The sequence below is a fragment of the Cynara cardunculus genome, assembly GCF_001531365.2.
Source record: "Cynara cardunculus var. scolymus isolate 2C chromosome LG 15, CcrdV1, whole genome shotgun sequence".
Taxonomy (NCBI): Eukaryota; Viridiplantae; Streptophyta; class Magnoliopsida; order Asterales; family Asteraceae; genus Cynara; species Cynara cardunculus.
In genome coordinates, this window is record NC_037542.1 from 12,117,857 (window position 1) to 12,135,149 (window position 17,293).

General features: G+C 35.4%; 2 protein-coding genes across 2 annotated transcripts; both read left to right on the forward strand.

Annotated features, from left to right (window-relative positions):
• The first annotated feature begins 8,566 nt into the window (after positions 1-8,566).
• Positions 8,567-9,599, forward strand: LOC112528363 (GEM-like protein 7). The gene is made up of 3 exons (XM_025139380.1): positions 8,567-8,954; positions 9,040-9,314; positions 9,398-9,599. Exons 1-3 carry the CDS (start codon positions 8,795-8,797, stop codon positions 9,581-9,583), a joined length of 621 nt encoding a protein of 206 aa, XP_024995148.1. The 5' UTR covers positions 8,567-8,794; the 3' UTR covers positions 9,584-9,599.
• Positions 9,600-13,498: 3,899 nt separating this feature from the next.
• Positions 13,499-14,516, forward strand: LOC112528137 (GEM-like protein 7). The gene is made up of 3 exons (XM_025139073.1): positions 13,499-13,732; positions 13,817-14,091; positions 14,178-14,516. Exons 1-3 carry the CDS (start codon positions 13,573-13,575, stop codon positions 14,361-14,363), a joined length of 621 nt encoding a protein of 206 aa, XP_024994841.1. The 5' UTR covers positions 13,499-13,572; the 3' UTR covers positions 14,364-14,516.
• The last annotated feature ends 2,777 nt before the right edge of the window (positions 14,517-17,293 follow it).

Below are 17,293 nucleotides of genomic sequence, written 5' to 3' on the forward strand. Positions count from 1 at the left end.
AGGAAATGGAGGCCCTTCATAGGAATGGGACTTGGATTATTACTGACCTACCCAGAAATAGAAAAGCTATAGGTTGCAAATGGGTTTATAAAATCAAATATAAGTCTAATGGTGAGATTGAAAGGTATAAAGCAAGACTAGTGGCTAAGGGGTACTCTCAAAGAGAGGGTCTTGATTATGAAGAGACTTTCTCTTCAGTAGTCAAAATGGTTACTGTTAGATGCATCATTGCCCTTGCTGTTCAGTTTAAATGGCCTTTATTTCAATTAGACGTCAACAATGCTTTTCTTTATGGGGACTTAGTAGAGGATGTTTATATGTCTCTTCCTGAAGGTTACTATGATTCTAATGATAAAAGGGTTTGTAAACTGGTTAAGTCATTATATGGCTTAAAACAAGCTCCCAGGCAATGGTATGCCAAGTTATCATCTTGTTTAAGTGAAAATGATTTTGTGCAAAGTATATCTGATTATTCTTTGTTCACTAAACGTGTGAATTCTATGTTTATCATTCTCCTCGTATATGTAGATGATATTGTTATCACAGGAAACAGTGTGGTAGAAATTAATATGTTTAAAGAGTACTTAAAAGGTAAGTTCTTAATCAAATATCTAGGAAAATTAAAATTCTTTTTAGGAATTGAGATTCTAGATTGCATTAACGGTGTTTGTATGTCCCAAAGGAAATATTGTTTGGAATTATTAAATGATTTTGGATACTTGGGATGCAAACCTTCTAGTACTCCTATGGATGTTAATTTGGTAATATCTGATTCAAGCAATTCAAAAGATTCTCTTTTATTTGATTGTTCTGGTTATCAAAGGTTAATAGGAAGGTTAATTTACCTTCTTGCAACCGGTCCTGATATAGCATTTGCTGTCCATTGTTTGAGTCAGTTTATGCATGCTCCTAGACAATCACAATTAAACCTTGCTTTAAGAATTCTCAGGTATCTTAAATCTTCACCTGGAAAAGGAGTTAGTCTAACAAGGTCAGATCTGTTTAATCTTACTGCTTTCGTAGATGCTGACTGGGGTAAGTGTTTATCCTCTAGACGCTCTATCACAGGTTACTGTTTATTTCTTGGAAATTCTCTTATTTCTTGGAAGAGTAAAAAATAGAATACTGTTTCACGCTCTTCTGCTGAATCAGAATACAGAGAAATGGCATCTGTATCTTGTGAAATTGTCTGGGTTCTAAAAATCTTGACTGATTTAAATGTTAACAATCTTCTTCCTGTAAATATGTTTTGTGATAACAAAGCCGCTATTCAAATCGCCAATAATCCTGTTTTTCATGAAAGAACTAAGCACATTGAAATAGATATTCATTATATTCGTGAAAAAATTAGTAGAGGTGTTTTGAAAATCATTAAAATTCACTCATCTGAACAAACTGCAGATATCTTAACTAAGGCGCTTAGTGTAAATCTTCATAATTACATGTGTTCGAAGTTAAAAATGATAGACTTGTTTAAAAGTCAAGATTGAGGGCGGGTGTTAAAAGTCATTCATATTCCAATCTTGACTTGTTATCATGTTAACTAATTTAGCTTTGAACTCCTTGTTTGTTAATCTTTGACAGATAAGGGTAGAATATATAAGTTGCTGAAAAGGTTGCTGATAACTCAATACATGGACTGCGCCTCACTATTTCATATTAACCAAGGGTAGCGGAGTACTAAAGGAGAATCTTCAAGGGCCTTTCTTGTCAAATCTGAAATATATATAAAGGGGCATTTGACCGACTCAGCTCATATATACAACTCAAATTTTCTCTAAATCTCTCTCACCTACTCAAGGAGCTCTCTCAATTTAGTTCTCTGTTTTCATAAAAGATCAGCCTTCGATCTTAATAAATCTATACATTGAGTTAGTATTTCTTGTTCATTTATTCTTAGATCTAATGGTGTTAGATATTTAGATGATATATTTGTAGTCAATATGTTTCTGTTTCTGTTTCTGTTGTTGAAAAGAATTTATATTGTTTTTAATATTCAAATGTTTGAAGTTTTGGAAAATAACACATGGCCTATTTGGGATTCTACAAACAGTGGAAAAAGTTCCAGAAGATCGATATGGTTCATGGAATAGAAATTAAAAGATAAGAGAAAGCTCCCCTTGCACCACTTTACAGGTCAATCTGATTAAACAAGATAACCATTCTCACCACTTTCATTTCAGGTTCCTTAGCTTGGTTATCTAATTTCCATGTGGCTTGTTGCTAGGAGTCTGTAATCTGCTTTTCCAATCAATCAATATGAATTCATTACCAACTAATTGATTACTTGGAATAAAAAGTGGAACCACCAACCTTAAGATTTGCTTAGCTTGCTCAAGTAATTTGAATTCGACTTGTTGCATGTTGACTGAATCTGCTTTTTCAAATCATCACCATGGATTCATTTCACATTTTGTGTGTTAATCAATAATCATTGGCTTTCAGAAAGCAAATGACATATCAGAAAGGATGATCCGAGGCCGGTGATGATTGATCAACTAAGTTGTCAACTTTTACCAGGACATACTTATACCTGCCATCATCATTCAAACCACATTATATATTGCCCGGTACTTGAATAGGCTACTGCCGAACTCGAGGCAACCAAATCACAGCAATCTGTCAAAATATGGTTTAGAGATTCTCAAAACATGTGATGAGAATTCCGATCATATCAACAAAACTGACTACTAGTCTACTACTGTCTAAGCTTTATCAACCCCATGACCCTCTTTATACTACTACTTCCAAAATCTGTGGCTTATAAAGAGAAGACATTTTTTCAGTCGTCTATTAGATTTATGTTAATCATCTCGATCTAATACTATAGCTAGCACAATTCTGATTTTCTCTATCCATCTTATAGTGTTCTTGTTTTTGTAACATGTAGTGATTGTAGGACCCAGATTAATTGACATAATGAAACAGAAGTTGAGTAGTGGTCCCGTATTTAAATCGTTCAACTTGGCAGCCAAGCTACACTATCCAGAACTTCTTTTTAGTACAGGAGAGGAGAGGAAGAGAAGCTGTTGCAGGCCTCTTGAAGCAACTTGTCCCATATGCCTGAATCTTGGCGTCTAAAATAGCTAAAGAGTAAAAGAGTCACCAGTGCTTATTATGGTAGGAAGGTTTAGTATATTTGATGAGCAATATGTTGTTGTTTTGCAGTCTTCATGATGTAGCTTGTTTTCTTTTGGAAGATCTAGCTTGACTTGAGAAGGTCATGATAACCCACCTCTGGTACCAAATGAAGATATTCAAGTTGTTATTTGTCGGTAGACGAACAGTTGAGTGACTGAGAAGACTAGAAGCTACAAGACCGACTCATCGTGATTTCTCAAAAAGTAGGAGAAAGATAAAGAACATCACTCTTGGTGTTGGAAATCTTGAACATAAAACAGTATCTAGAACAAAAGGAAAATCTATAGAGGGGATTTATTTTTTGGCACCAGGATATATATTGCATTCATGATGTACATCATGTCTCATTTCTTATGATCATGACATGTCATGGCCTATTTGGGATTCTACAAACAGTGGAAAAAGTTTGCTAAGATATGGTGAAGTGCAACTGTGGTTGCCATCACTTTACAGGTCAATCTGATTAAATCAAGATAAAGGCATTCTCAGACCACTTCTATTTCAGATTCCTTAGCTTGGTTATCTAATTTCTGTGTGACTTGTTGCATGTAGATTGTAGACTACAACCAACCCATCAATATAAATTCATTAATTACCATCAAGTACATTACTTGGAAAGTAATCACATCATGAAGGAAAAGCATGCATGCGGGCTCTTTCGTCAAGGACGGATCTAGAATTTTTTCAATCAACGGCACCATTTGACTATAAGAAACAAATATAGGGGTATTTTTCATAACAACATCATTTAGTCTGTTGGTTAGTTTATTGTTTTTCATACTTTAAGCTAAAAACTAAGAAAATGACACTAACGAGATTCGAACTCCGGTCAAGGTGGAATTAGAAAAGCCTCGCAAACCAACTCTACCAAGGGAAATTTGTGTCCTCGTAGTTTCAAAATATGTATGGTACGGAGATACATAACAAATTGATATGGTGACATTTTTCACGACCCTATAATTTTTTACATTAAGACTCAGGAAAGAAATCGGTGGCATGGACCCGCCATATGCTCTACACTGAGTCCGTCCCTGCCCCTTGCCAACCAAGAAAAGCTAATTAAACCACCAACCTTTCTCATTGAGCTCTCAACTCGATTCAACGACGATCGACATAATTCACTCAATCTTGCTTTATTATTTGTGTTCACGTCTAACCACGGGTAATGATGAGACATAGATGACTCGTTGAACCAAATATTTTTCATCTTTATATGCCTATAAATATCATCATCTAAAACACATTATCCTTCAAGTTAGCATTTAACATAAGAAATCACTACATGTATTGAACAAGTTATTGCAGACCTGCAAGGCAGCCATTAGGAAAGATTAAAGGAGTAGGAGAATGCATGAACATAAAGAGGTCGATTAACGAACAACTATATGTGGAGTTAGTGACTGTCGATGATTTCAACTTCTGGTTTATGGGGTTTATTAATTACAAGAATGTGCATATAGAATGTACATACACACTACAATACATATGTATATGTAGATGTCTATTTGCTTGTATGCATGTATATACAAGTAGCTAGCATATGTCTATTTACGTATGTGTGTATATATAGTGTACATTTATACTATGAATGTATACATGACCACCCATTGTTATAAAGTATACATAGGTATACACTATCCACTAATATACACAATATACACTATACATCCAACCCAATATATGACCTGATCATACACTAGCTACTATATATACATACATAATCAGTCAAAAGAATATATACATATACATTATACGTATTATGACCCATGAATTTATTAAAACCTGTTACTGCCCGTGAAACCCATTAGTACCCATCAAAAGGCCCACAACAAAGGCCATTTACTGGTATGGTTATCACTAATTCGTCAATGGTATCCATAGAATATAGATTGCCGATGGATTAACAAGGGATCTTGAGAAATCAATACAAAAGTTTAACTTTTACCAATGGAATAGCTACCTGTCACTAATTTGTCGCCTATATGTATGTCGGAAATCGTGGTAGTTTAGTGACAAATTAGTAACATAGCTTGGTTTGTCGCTCGTCCCTAAGCTAGCTAATGATCTGTTGCTAAACTGTAAATATTGATTTTTGGTTCACGTGGTTGTCATTTTTCCCTACTAGAAAATTGGGTATTAAAGACCAACAATTTGCAACGGACTGACCCGTCGTTAATTTGCGATAGATTTGCCACATATCAACTACTAAACCAATTTTTTAAAATTTTACTCATATTTTTTGCAGCCGATATATGATCTATCGCTAATCCGTGAAAAAATGTACATATTTGCTACGGATTAGCAATGGAGAAAAAAACACTTATTTTTTAAATAGATGTAAAAAAGAACTGAAGGTACGTAGCAAATATATTCCCTAGCTAATTCGTAGCAAATACGTTCCCTAGCTAATCTGTAGCAAATTCGTTCCTAGCTAATGCGTAGTAAATACGTTCCCTAGCTAATCCGTGACAAATACGTTCCATAACTAATTCCTAGCAAATTCATTCCCTAGCTAATCCATAGCAAACTCATCGTTTTTCGGTGGACTTTTACTTGAAAAGAGGAAAACAATAAAACATATAAACCACCTATTTGCTACGGATTTGCTATGGGCTCCCGTCCCTAAATCCGTAGAAAAATATTTCTGCGACCAGCTGATTAACTATGACTTATTTTGCGACGGATTTGACTTTTAGTCATGGATCTGCTACGGATTTGGCCGTCGATGTTGCCTCTGTTTCTTGTAGTGAATTTCCCTTGTGATCCATCATTAGATTTCGACAAATACTTGCAATGATATCTATGTTTCCAATGTAATATGTAGCTAGTTCCAGAGGAATTTTGCTGAGTACTCAAGATATGAAGACTTCTAGTGAGCAATGTCTATCGAATGTTTACGGGGTGGATATTAAAAAGACAGATGTTTACTACGGAACAAGTGTTTAGATTCATGTACATGGATGTTTGTAATCTCTTTGTAGCCGCGTTCTCTCTAAAAACATAGATTTATGCAGATATCTTTGTACACGATCCAAGTGAATCATATCACGCGAAGACTAGGAAAGCAAAGCATGAGGGTCCCAAGCCCAGATAAAGGAGGAGGGTCGACTCTAGCAAGCTATCTTTGTGTTTCTCTTATTTGTTGCTCCTGTTAATACAAAGTTAATTATACGCTTTTGTTGGAGGAATTCTAGAAATTCGTAAGTAAACAAGAGTGTATAGAAATTTGGATAAACTTGAGATTGTGTGAGAGCTTGCTTTCCTTAAGTGATATTTTGACCTTATTCTACCCGGGTATCATGATATTCGCTCGAGGGTTAATCTCAAATTCTTGTTATCGATTTTGGTAGAAATCGTTCCTATTTAAACATAGAGAATTGTAACCACTCCTATAATACCGATAATAACTCCCCATTAAATGGGATTGATTGCTAGAAAAAACATATCAGTTATAAAACTGATAATAAGGGCATGGCCCGTGCTCTTTACAAGTGGATAAACACATACATATGATAAATGCATGGTCGGTGCCATTTTCAAGATAAAAAACGCAAGACCCCTGCACAACCTTCTGTTTCCAAGCATGACCTGTGCTCTTTGACAAAAAATGCACAACCCGTGCACTACTATTTGCTACTTTGTAACTCGTCATACATAACCATCTGATGATCCCGGGTTCTAGTTAACTTACACGAGTATGCAATCGACACCTACTAACTCGTGTTATGCTTAGCTATCAACCCTATTATTATCTTGTTGAATCCAATTACCTAAAATGAACCGATGGTTTCACTAAAATCACCAACATTATTTGTATTTAATATGGATTCATATAATGGTAATTTTTAATCTTGGTACATATATATGTTCCATCATGATGTAGATCATGTGTCACTTCTCTTGATTATGACATGGTATGACCAGTTTGGGGTTCTACGAAACAGAAAAGCAAGATTCTAAAATCTGATGATATTGGGGATCGGAATCGACATTAAACTAAAGGAAAGCTTCCCTTGCTACCACTTTACACCTCAATCTAATCTAATTAAAAGAAATCCCATTTAATTTCACCACTTCTGTTTTGATCAGTTTGCTTAGCTAGGTCAACCAACTTGCATGTGACTTGTTGGGATGACATGGAAACTAAGGAAGGACATCATATCATGAAGATAAAGTTGCTTTACCTCCAAAAAGAAAAGATGAACACCAACCTTTATCAATTCAGCTCAAGAGTTTAATATTGACTGAATTTGTTCAATCTTGCTTTATTTCATGCCCTCATGTTCTAACAACCAGTGATATAATAATGAGAAGTTGGTGACTCGATCACCCGGCAAAAGAAGTTGTTAGTTTATGCTGTCCCTCTATGCCTATACGTGTGTGTGTATATATATATATATATATATATATGTGGAAAAGATCCAGAGATAACTTTGAAAAAGAAAAGAACTGAAAGAATCCCAAACTGGATAAGTTATTCCAGATCAGCGAGATATTCAAATCACAGCAATCCATCTAAGTATGGATCCCAGATTCTTGAAACTTGTTACGGGAATTCCGGTCAGATAAAAAAGGGAGACTACCATTGTCTAAATCTTATCAACCACATTACCCTCTATCTGCCACTTGTTCCAAGATCAATGCACAGAGGTTTTGCTGTCAGGATTATGGCGATTTTCATGCTACAATTATAATTCTCTCTATTAATCTCCCTATTTTTAGGCTATGCAGTGAATTTTGGACCAAAATTGAATGAAATCATGAAATACAAGTTGAGTCATGGTGCCCAAATCATTCAATTTAATTTAGGAGCCAAGGAAAAATCTTCTGCAAAAACTTCAGGATCACAAGGGAGAGAAGTAGCTGTTGCAGGCTTTGCATTGCTACTTATACGATGTACAGCCGATGCCATTGCATGCCTCTTCTTTGTGTCTACAAAAAGGGTTATGTTGATAGGTCCATCAAAACTATTCTTTCAGGACCATTAGCATTTTGAATTTGGTTTTCTTCATGGGACAGAAGGGTAGTTATTGAATCATGATGTATACGTGGCATGGTGTATTTTTGGTGACACAGACCGACAGAAAAGATCCAAAAAATCCCTTGGCCTTAACCATGAAGTAGGAATTATAAGATAAGACAGCAACCGTCCCACCACTTTACACCTCAATTTATGAAAGCAAAATAAAGGCCATTTCACTGCTTCAACTTCAGTTTTCTGATCTTGCTGATGTAATTTGCATGTGATTATGTTGGCATGTCGATTGTAATATGCTTGTTTTCCAACAACTATGCATTACCAATTAATGGAATTTTATGAAAGAAACAGTCAGCATGACACAAAAAAGTACATATATAGATCTTATCAAGAGGACCGATCTCACTGAAGGAGAAGTGGCCAGAAAAAGCTGAGATACCTCCCTTCTCAATTGTGCTCACAAGTCAAAAGGGGTGAATCAATCAGGATTTTATTTTATGTCCTCACATTCAAACCACCAAGACACAAAGATGACTCCTCCAACCAAAAGGTGTCAACTTAAGCCATCTATATAAGCTTATAAACATCATGATCCAGAACACATTACTCTGCAACTTCAGCATTTAACTTCCATGCCATCAAGGCATCTTAACCATAACAATCCGACGTCAAAATATGGATACCAGATTATCAGGCAGCGTCATGGGAACACCGATGATGTCAACAAGGAGACTACTTCTTTCTAGACCTTATGAACCCCATCATCCTCTTTCTACTTCCAAAATCGACAGCGTAGAAAGAAAAGGCAGTTTTGCAGTCCCTGTTGAAAATCATGGTAATTGTTTCACATTGATACAAGGAAAACAAACAGTTCTATTTCTCTGCATCAATCTAACTAAGTTTCATTTTTGTAATTGCAGTTAGCTTAGTACCCAAACTAATAGAAATTGTGAAACACAAGTTGAGTTATGGTGCCAAAATCCTTCCACTTGGCCGTGAAGCAAAAATCTTCACGAAATTTTTTAGTACCAGGGATAGTGAAAAGTTGTTGCATGCCTCTCGGTGCTACATATACACTACAGCGGGTGCGATTGCTGGCATCCTCTTCATGTCTACTGAAAGGGTTGGATTTTGCAGTGACAGATCCCTCCAAACGTATTCCACAACAGGGGAGCTGTTAAAGTTCCGATATAAGGTAGGGAATCTCAAAAGTATATATTTACATCCCATCATGTTTGTTTGATTGAAAGTAGTATCTTGACATAGTTGTTTTTGTAGGTGTCAATCCCATTGGGAAAGATCAAAGAAGTAGGTGAGAGCATGAACATGAAGAGACCGTCGAACAAGTATGTGGAATTAGTAACCATGGATGATTTCAGCTTCTGGTTTATGGGCTTCCCAAATTATAGGAAAACTCTAAGACACCTTCATAGGATAATCAATCCAGACATGCAGAGCAAATGATGTTCAGTTCCATGTAAATGTAAAACAGACAACTTTATTTTCACTAACGGGAGCATGTATATGTATTTGTCGATAAAAGAGAGACAATGAAACGACTCATTTCCCCTCTTGATTCAGGTTTTATTTGTTCAAACTTTCAGACTCATTTCCCATCTTTTGTTTGTGTTATTTATATATCTGTTCTAATGTGGAAGATAAAACCAGATCCTTAATATATGAACAATGACAATTTATAAAGCAATAAACTTTAAGAAAATATTTAATGATGAAGGTACAATGCTTGAAAATGTAAAACAATGGAGAAATCACGGAGTTTTAAGCTCTGGTTTGTCAATGTTGTTTGGGAGTATTAATTTGGTAATGTAATTAATATGAAAGATACAAAAATAGCCCTAATTGGCGCAATAAAAACTCGTCAAATACTGAAGGCCACCTTGACGGGCAAGCCTAAGCTTGAGTTTGCAGATAAGCTTGCCCAGTTTGTGAAAGGTTGTAACAAGTTTTGTCGCAACCTTCATGAGGTAGCCTGTTTTCGTTTGAAAGAGTTTGACTTGAGAAGGTCATGATAACCCAACCCACCTCAGGTTCGGGGCAGGAACAATGAAGAGATTTGGTACGTAGGCGAACACTTGAGTAACAAATGAAAATTATAGAGGTGGTTTTCTTTTGACACCAAGGGAGTGTATATTGCATCATGATGTACATAACCTTTCATTTCTTTTGACCATGACATGCCATGGCATATTTGGGATTCAAACAGTGACAACTTAGTTGCCTAAGAAGGGATTTAAAGTGTGACATTTTAACAACTTAAATGGTACAACATGTGGATATAGTTGTAAGGTATGTGTTGTTTTGTAATAGTTTGTTGGCAAAATCATCATCTGATGCTAGAAGAAGGGCTTGACAAGGTTTCCAACCCAAAAAGCAACCCCATCCATTCATCAAAAGCAATAGCATTAATTAATGGGCAAATTAAAGAAACTAAGTACTTGGATCAAAACCTCTATCTTCCACAAAACGATCAGCAAAGGAATCCATTCCATAGCAGACACCTGAATATATAATAATATATATGGACTAGCAAAACCTCCATTTTGCATATATTTACCTTCCTATCCAAAAAGAGGGAAACTAAGTATTTAGGCCGTTTACTAAATGCTTACTTGGCAAGTGCTTACCAAATAAATTTCCTTATCGGATGAACATGACAAAGGTCAAGAATCTTACCGGGTAAGAACAATGAGAAAGATGGAGACTTATCCAGTAAGTAAGTAAAGATTACGACTCTTACCCAGGTAAGCGCTTACCCAGTAAACAATTGGGTTACAGCCCCTTAGCTTCAACTAAGCAAGCGCTTACCCAGTAAACATTTGGGTTACAGCCCCTTAGCTTCAACTAAGCAAGAGGGAGCAACAAATTAAGATACATATTCTACGACAACAAATTAAGCAACAATATATATATATATATATATATATATATATATATATCTATCGATGATGCAATATATATATATATATATATATATACAACCTTTCATATATAGCATAACAAAGCATATTGTTATTCGTTTTAATTTCCTTTCGTGATTTGATTGCAAAGGAAAAAGTTACATTGAATTGAAGTATTTGAGCACACATGAGCAGTGGGCCAATAAAGTTACCGAGTCTGGAAAAATTCTGTTACTTTGGAGCTTTGCTTGGAGTTTGCAACTTTGAATGAAGAGGGAGTGCTGAGGATTGATCCAAAGTAGTGGACTTGGTCATATGTATATATGTTTAAATTAGTCTATTGTTTGTATTTTATGAGTCTCTATCTTAGTGTGATTAATGGGCCGTTTACCTAAACACTTACCCGCTAAGCGTTTAACGGTAAAATTCAACATTATTGTTTACTTATCGGGTAAGATTTAGTCCACCAGAATGACTTTGTATGTAACAATTTACCCGGTAAGTGCTAACCATGGTAAAAGTCGTTGTCATCACTTACCGGGTAAGATTCTCGGTCCTTGCCTTCACTCTTACACTGGGTAAGATTATTGGTCCTTGTCATATTCATCCGCTAAGGTAATGTGACTTGGTAAACTTAACGCTTACCCAGGTAAGTATTTGGTAAACGGCCCCTAAAGTTTGTGTTAGTGGTCATTAATTTATATTTTGGAATGTAATCTAAGTAGGCAAATTAAAGGTCATTGATTTTCATTATTGTTTGGAGTTATGGCTAGGAGTAGTATATATATACATATATATATATGTATATATATATATATATATATGGTCATGATGTAATAAGTTTCACATATGAGAAAATAGTCTATAATTGGTTGACATTCTCTTTGTTCCTCTCCCAACAAGAACAACTCATTGAAGCGGAAGTAGTCATCATTGCGTGTAGATCGAAGTCTTTTAAAGCTTTATACGGTTTGCTTCAGAATATGGCTGAACTGAATGCAGATATGCCATGGAAACTAAAGAACCATTCCATAACGAATCCTAGTTTGTCAATAGATTTAATTTTAGAGTAATAGAATATACACTTATATTAATGTTAATCAACTAATTAACTTAATGAATTATCCTACTCATATTAGGAGATATATATGTATCCAAATATGTAACCGGATAGTAACTGATATAAAATGCTCTTGATAAATATAAATGTTTAATCAATTGTCATTTAATATTTATTATAGATAATGATCATAAAGTTCAATTTGTTTCCAACAAAAGAGGATATATATTGTCGAAAGTCTCCTTTTTATATATGCATACCACGTGCAACAGAGAAGAGAAGATCCCAAAGAGCCATGACATATATATATATATATATATATATATATATATATATGAACTAAAATATACAAAAGCACTGTCTCACTACTTTACACCTCAATCTGATTAAGCAACATTTATATAAAGGCCATTCACCACTTGCATATTAGTTTTCTTAGCTTGGTCTTGTGTTTGAAAATCATGAGTTTCATAAATAAACACCAAAAACCATAAGCAAGAACAAAACTTTTGTCATATGACAATATATATATATATATATATATATATATATCCTAAGTAATCCGTTAGACAACATACATGTGTCTGATTCGATTTCAAAAACATGAAGTTATTTAATACTGAACAATCCCAACAATTTCAGCAAGCTGAATTGGTCTTTACTAACTTGAATGTGACTTGATGGTATTCGTCCATGCATAATCTCCATTTACCATTTTGTCGATATTAACCCATCACTAAACTTTGTGCCTTACCAAACAATGTATAACTTTGATCGAAATTAAACTGTCATGATGACAAGTAAAGGTGTGTTATCCATATACAGTCAAAAACAACGACATCATGAAGGAAAATCATGCCCCAGAAAAGATTCAACTACCAACCACCGGAAACCATAAGATGTGGATGACTCATCCAACTAAAAGCTGTCAGTTTATGCCATTCTTATATGCTTATATGTTATCATCCAAAAAAGCAAATGAAAAGCCATTTCACCACTTCAAATTTCAGTTTTCTGATCTTGCTGAGGTAATTTGCATGTGATTTGTTGGCATGTCGATTGTAACGTGCTTTTTTTTCAACCACCGTGCTTCACCGACTAATGGAAATCTATGTCAGAAACAGTCAGCATGACACTAAAATGTAGATGTATAAACCTTATCAAGAGGACCGATATCAATAAAAGGAAAAGTAGCCAGAAAAAGCTAAGGTACCCACCTTGTCAAATTGTGCTCACGTCAAAAGGGATAAATATATTCTATGGATATTATCAGGACTTTATTTTATGCCCTCACATTCAAACCACCAGCAGCGATGACATATATATGACTCATCCAACTAAAGGTGTACTTAAGCCATCTTTATAAGCTTATAAATATCATGATCCTTAACACATTTCCCAGCAAGTAACTTCAGCATTTAGCTAGCTTCCATACCCATTAAGGCAATCAAATCATTGCAATCCGACGTCAAAATATGGATACCAGATTAGCAGGCAGTGTTATGGGAATTCCGATGACATCAACAAGGGGACTACTTCTTTCTAAACCTTATGAACCCAATTATCCTCTTTCTACTTCCAAAATCAATGGCATAGAAAGAAAAGGCAGTTTTGCAGTCTCGATTAAAAATCATGGTAATTGCCTACACTGGTACAATAACAACAAATGGTTCTACTTGTCTCCCTCAATCTAACAGGGTTTTCATTTTTGTATTGCAGTGAGCTTAGTACCCAAAATAATGGAAATTGTGATACAAAAGTTGAGTTACGGTGCCAAAATCCTACCACTTGGCCGTGAAGCAAAAATCTTCAGGAAAAGTTTCGGTACCAGGGATAGTGAGAAGTTGTTGCATGCCACTCGATGTTACATATATACTACAGCCGGTGCGATTGCAGGCATCCTCTTCATGACTACTGAAAGGGTTGGATTTTGCAGTGACAGATCCCTGAAAACTTATTCTACAACAGGGGAGCTGTTAAAGTTCCAATATAAGGTAAAAAGGGTCCGAAGTTTATATTTACATCCCGTGCACCTCTGTTTTGATTTTAGAGTAGTATCTTGACATAACTGTCTTTGTAGGTGTCAATTCCATTAGAAAAGATAAAAGGAGTTGGTGAGAGCATGAACACGAAGAGGCCATCGAACAAGTATGTGGAATTAGTAACCATGGATGATTTCAGCTTCTGGTTTATGGGCTTTCCAAATTACAAGAGAACTCTAAGTCACCTTCATAGGACAATCAATCCAGAATGCTTAAGAAATTGATGTTGAACATTAGTACCTCAATTCCATGTAAATTTCAAATAGACTAGATTATGTCGTATGGTTAAAGCATTCACTAATGGGAACATGTATATATTTGTTGAAAGAGGATCAAGAGACAATGAGAATGACTCATTCTGGTTTTATATGTTCAAACTTCAAGACTCATTTCCTATCTTTGCTCGTGTGTTATTAATTGGAGACTTCAAATATCGTACCATCAGAGCGTATAACATATGGCAGTGGATCATAATTATATGTTTTTGTAGTCCCAGTACATCATTTGTGTTGTAAAGATGAAGATGTACACCATAAATACACACACTTTATTTCATATATATTAGAAATCGACACTTAGTACAATATGGAATACAGCTATATATAGAGAACGAACCAACACAACCTTTCAAGACACCCTTTCAAGGTTGGCGGTTAATACTAGAAACTACCAACAGAAACCCATACTAATTATCACACTAACTACCTATATACACAGTCTAGCTTATATTCCAATATTCCCCCATAAGCTAGACATCAGCAACACCCAGTTCCTTCTTTAATTTGCAGAAACTTCCACTGTTTAGGGCCTTCGTACAGATGTCAGCAACTTGGTCCTTTGATCCACAGAAAACAACTTCAACTTCCAAGTTTTGAACAAGCTCTCTGATGAAGTGAAACTTGATGTGAATATGCTTACTTTTACCGTGAAAAACTGGATTTTTCATTAAGGCTATGGCAGATTTGTTATCACAGAAACCTTTAGTTGGGGTACCTAGAGGAACATTCAATTCGTCTAAGATACCTCTAAGCCATAGAGCATGACATCCAGCCGAAGAGAGAGCCATATATTCTGCCTCAGTCGAGGACAAGGCAACCACTTTCTGTTTTCTTGATTGCCGCCTGATCCCAGACTAAAAATGTAGCCCCTAGTACTTATGTTGTCAACCAAGTTTCCACCATAATCGCTATCACAAAAACCTTTCAAACTTGGGTCCTGAACTTGAGAGTACACAATCCCATGATTTAAGGTTCTCTTAACATAGCTTAGTATCCGTTTAACAGCATTCTAAAGACTCCTTGTAGGGGTTCCCATAAAACGACTCACCAGACTTATAAAAAACATGATATAGGGTCTTGTTGCCGTAAGATACATAAGGCAACCAATTAGACTACGAAATAATGTAGAGTCAACACTTTCCTCTACAATATCCTTAGCCAGTTTTAGACCAACTTCCATGGGAGTTGAGGCAGGGAGAGAATCACTCAGATTGAATCTAACAAGGAGATCTGTAGCGTACCTTTTCTGAGATATGGTGGTCTTACCATCTGCTTGCTTTGCTTCTATGCCCAAGAAGAAATGAAGATGGCCTAGATCTGACATTTCAAACTCTACTTTCATTGACTCCTTGAACTCATTAACCATTTGTTGTGAATTTACTTGCAAACACCAAATCATCAACTTATAGACAAACCACCGATCAGTAGCATATTTCCAGATTTCTTAATGAAGGGAGTATGCTCATAGTTGCAACTATCAGTAGCATGTTTCTACCATTTTCACAACATTGGGTTTCACAAAAATTCACTTTGGTATAATCCAATTTTCTACTTTAGTTTCTAGCTAAAAACGAGAGTTACAACATGCAAAGATATTATTATGTTTAGTATGTTCCATATTAAGATTAAATCTTCTAAATTTAGAATAACTGAAAATTGTTTTGGTACCAAATGACTACCAATGGATAAGAATGAAAAATGTTGTCGTGGTTCAGATAAGTATCAGCACTAGTGACTCACTGATAAGTATTAGTACTCGTCAGTTTAACTGAAGACACTCACATATCGATGATTGGCACCGAAGGCACATGTTGAAGAGTGCCACTAAAGGTACATACTGGTCACGCCGATGAGTGCCACAAGGCACTCACTAAATCAGCATGTAAATCTTCTAAAACCTTGCTCTATATTCATAGACGAACTAAGTACCAACAGCTTCGATTTCTACACCATTATTGTTGTAATCTTCACCGTTTTAACATCATGACCGATTATAGATCAGTTCTCGACATTCTCCGTCCGTGGTTTTTCCTTTTCAGTTTTTCCATGTAAAAATCTTGAGACTCTCTTCCATGCGTTAGATTCATTAACTCAGTTATGTGTTGATTATTTGATGTTAGTTTTCCCTTACAATATGATATATTCCGCTTCAATCTCGATTTCTTAATATTAACCATTGTACTGTTGGTTTATTTTCGGGGATATTGTGATTAAATTTTACCTAGATTTAACTATATATGTGTTCACTGGATTGTATCTTTATCCACCACAAAGTATACATCTTGGTCTTTCGTCTTACATGCCATTTCTATATTAAATTGTAAATTTGTGATTGTTATTGTTTGTGGATGGATTTTTGGTGACAGATCATCAAAAATATCGAATATATATTGCTAGACTCGCGTTTTCGCATTGGCTCTTGTTCACATTAGGATTGCGGTTGTATGTTTCAGACCTTTGGGATCATTTATTGGCTGTATATTGGTGGACATTTCATGGCATGGCATTCGTGTTGTATTTTGGGGGTCCTACAAACTGAGAAGAAAACAACCAAAAAATCTCATGTCCTTAACCATGAAGTAAAAACGACAAGATAGGCTACATTCGCACCACTTTACACCTCAAGCTGATTAACCAAATATTTAAAGGCATCCATCTCACCACTTAGAATTCAGTGCTCATCTTGCACATGTATTTTGCCATGAAATGCTGCCATGTCGATTACAAATTTATAATATACCTTTTTCCCAATTTCTGTGCATTAAATTATCAACTAAATGGATATCTTATATCTACAGAAATAATAGTCAGCATGCATGACAATGAAAAGTATATGCATAAACCTTATTAGAAGGACCGATATGATCAATAAAGGA

Bases quoted from the DNA above. Each gene is read 5' to 3' on its own strand.
- LOC112528363 (XM_025139380.1), top strand. From the start codon at position 8,795: ATGGATACCAGATTATCAGGCAGCGTCATGGGAACACCGATGATGTCA. The intron at 8,955-9,039 runs GTAATTGTTTCA...TTGTAATTGCAG, and splicing joins AGTCCCTGTTGAAAATCATG to TTAGCTTAGTACCCAAACTA. The intron at 9,315-9,397 runs GTAGGGAATCTC...TTGTTTTTGTAG, and splicing joins TGTTAAAGTTCCGATATAAG to GTGTCAATCCCATTGGGAAA.
- LOC112528137 (XM_025139073.1), top strand. From the start codon at position 13,573: ATGGATACCAGATTAGCAGGCAGTGTTATGGGAATTCCGATGACATCA. The intron at 13,733-13,816 runs GTAATTGCCTAC...TTTGTATTGCAG, and splicing joins AGTCTCGATTAAAAATCATG to TGAGCTTAGTACCCAAAATA. The intron at 14,092-14,177 runs GTAAAAAGGGTC...CTGTCTTTGTAG, and splicing joins TGTTAAAGTTCCAATATAAG to GTGTCAATTCCATTAGAAAA.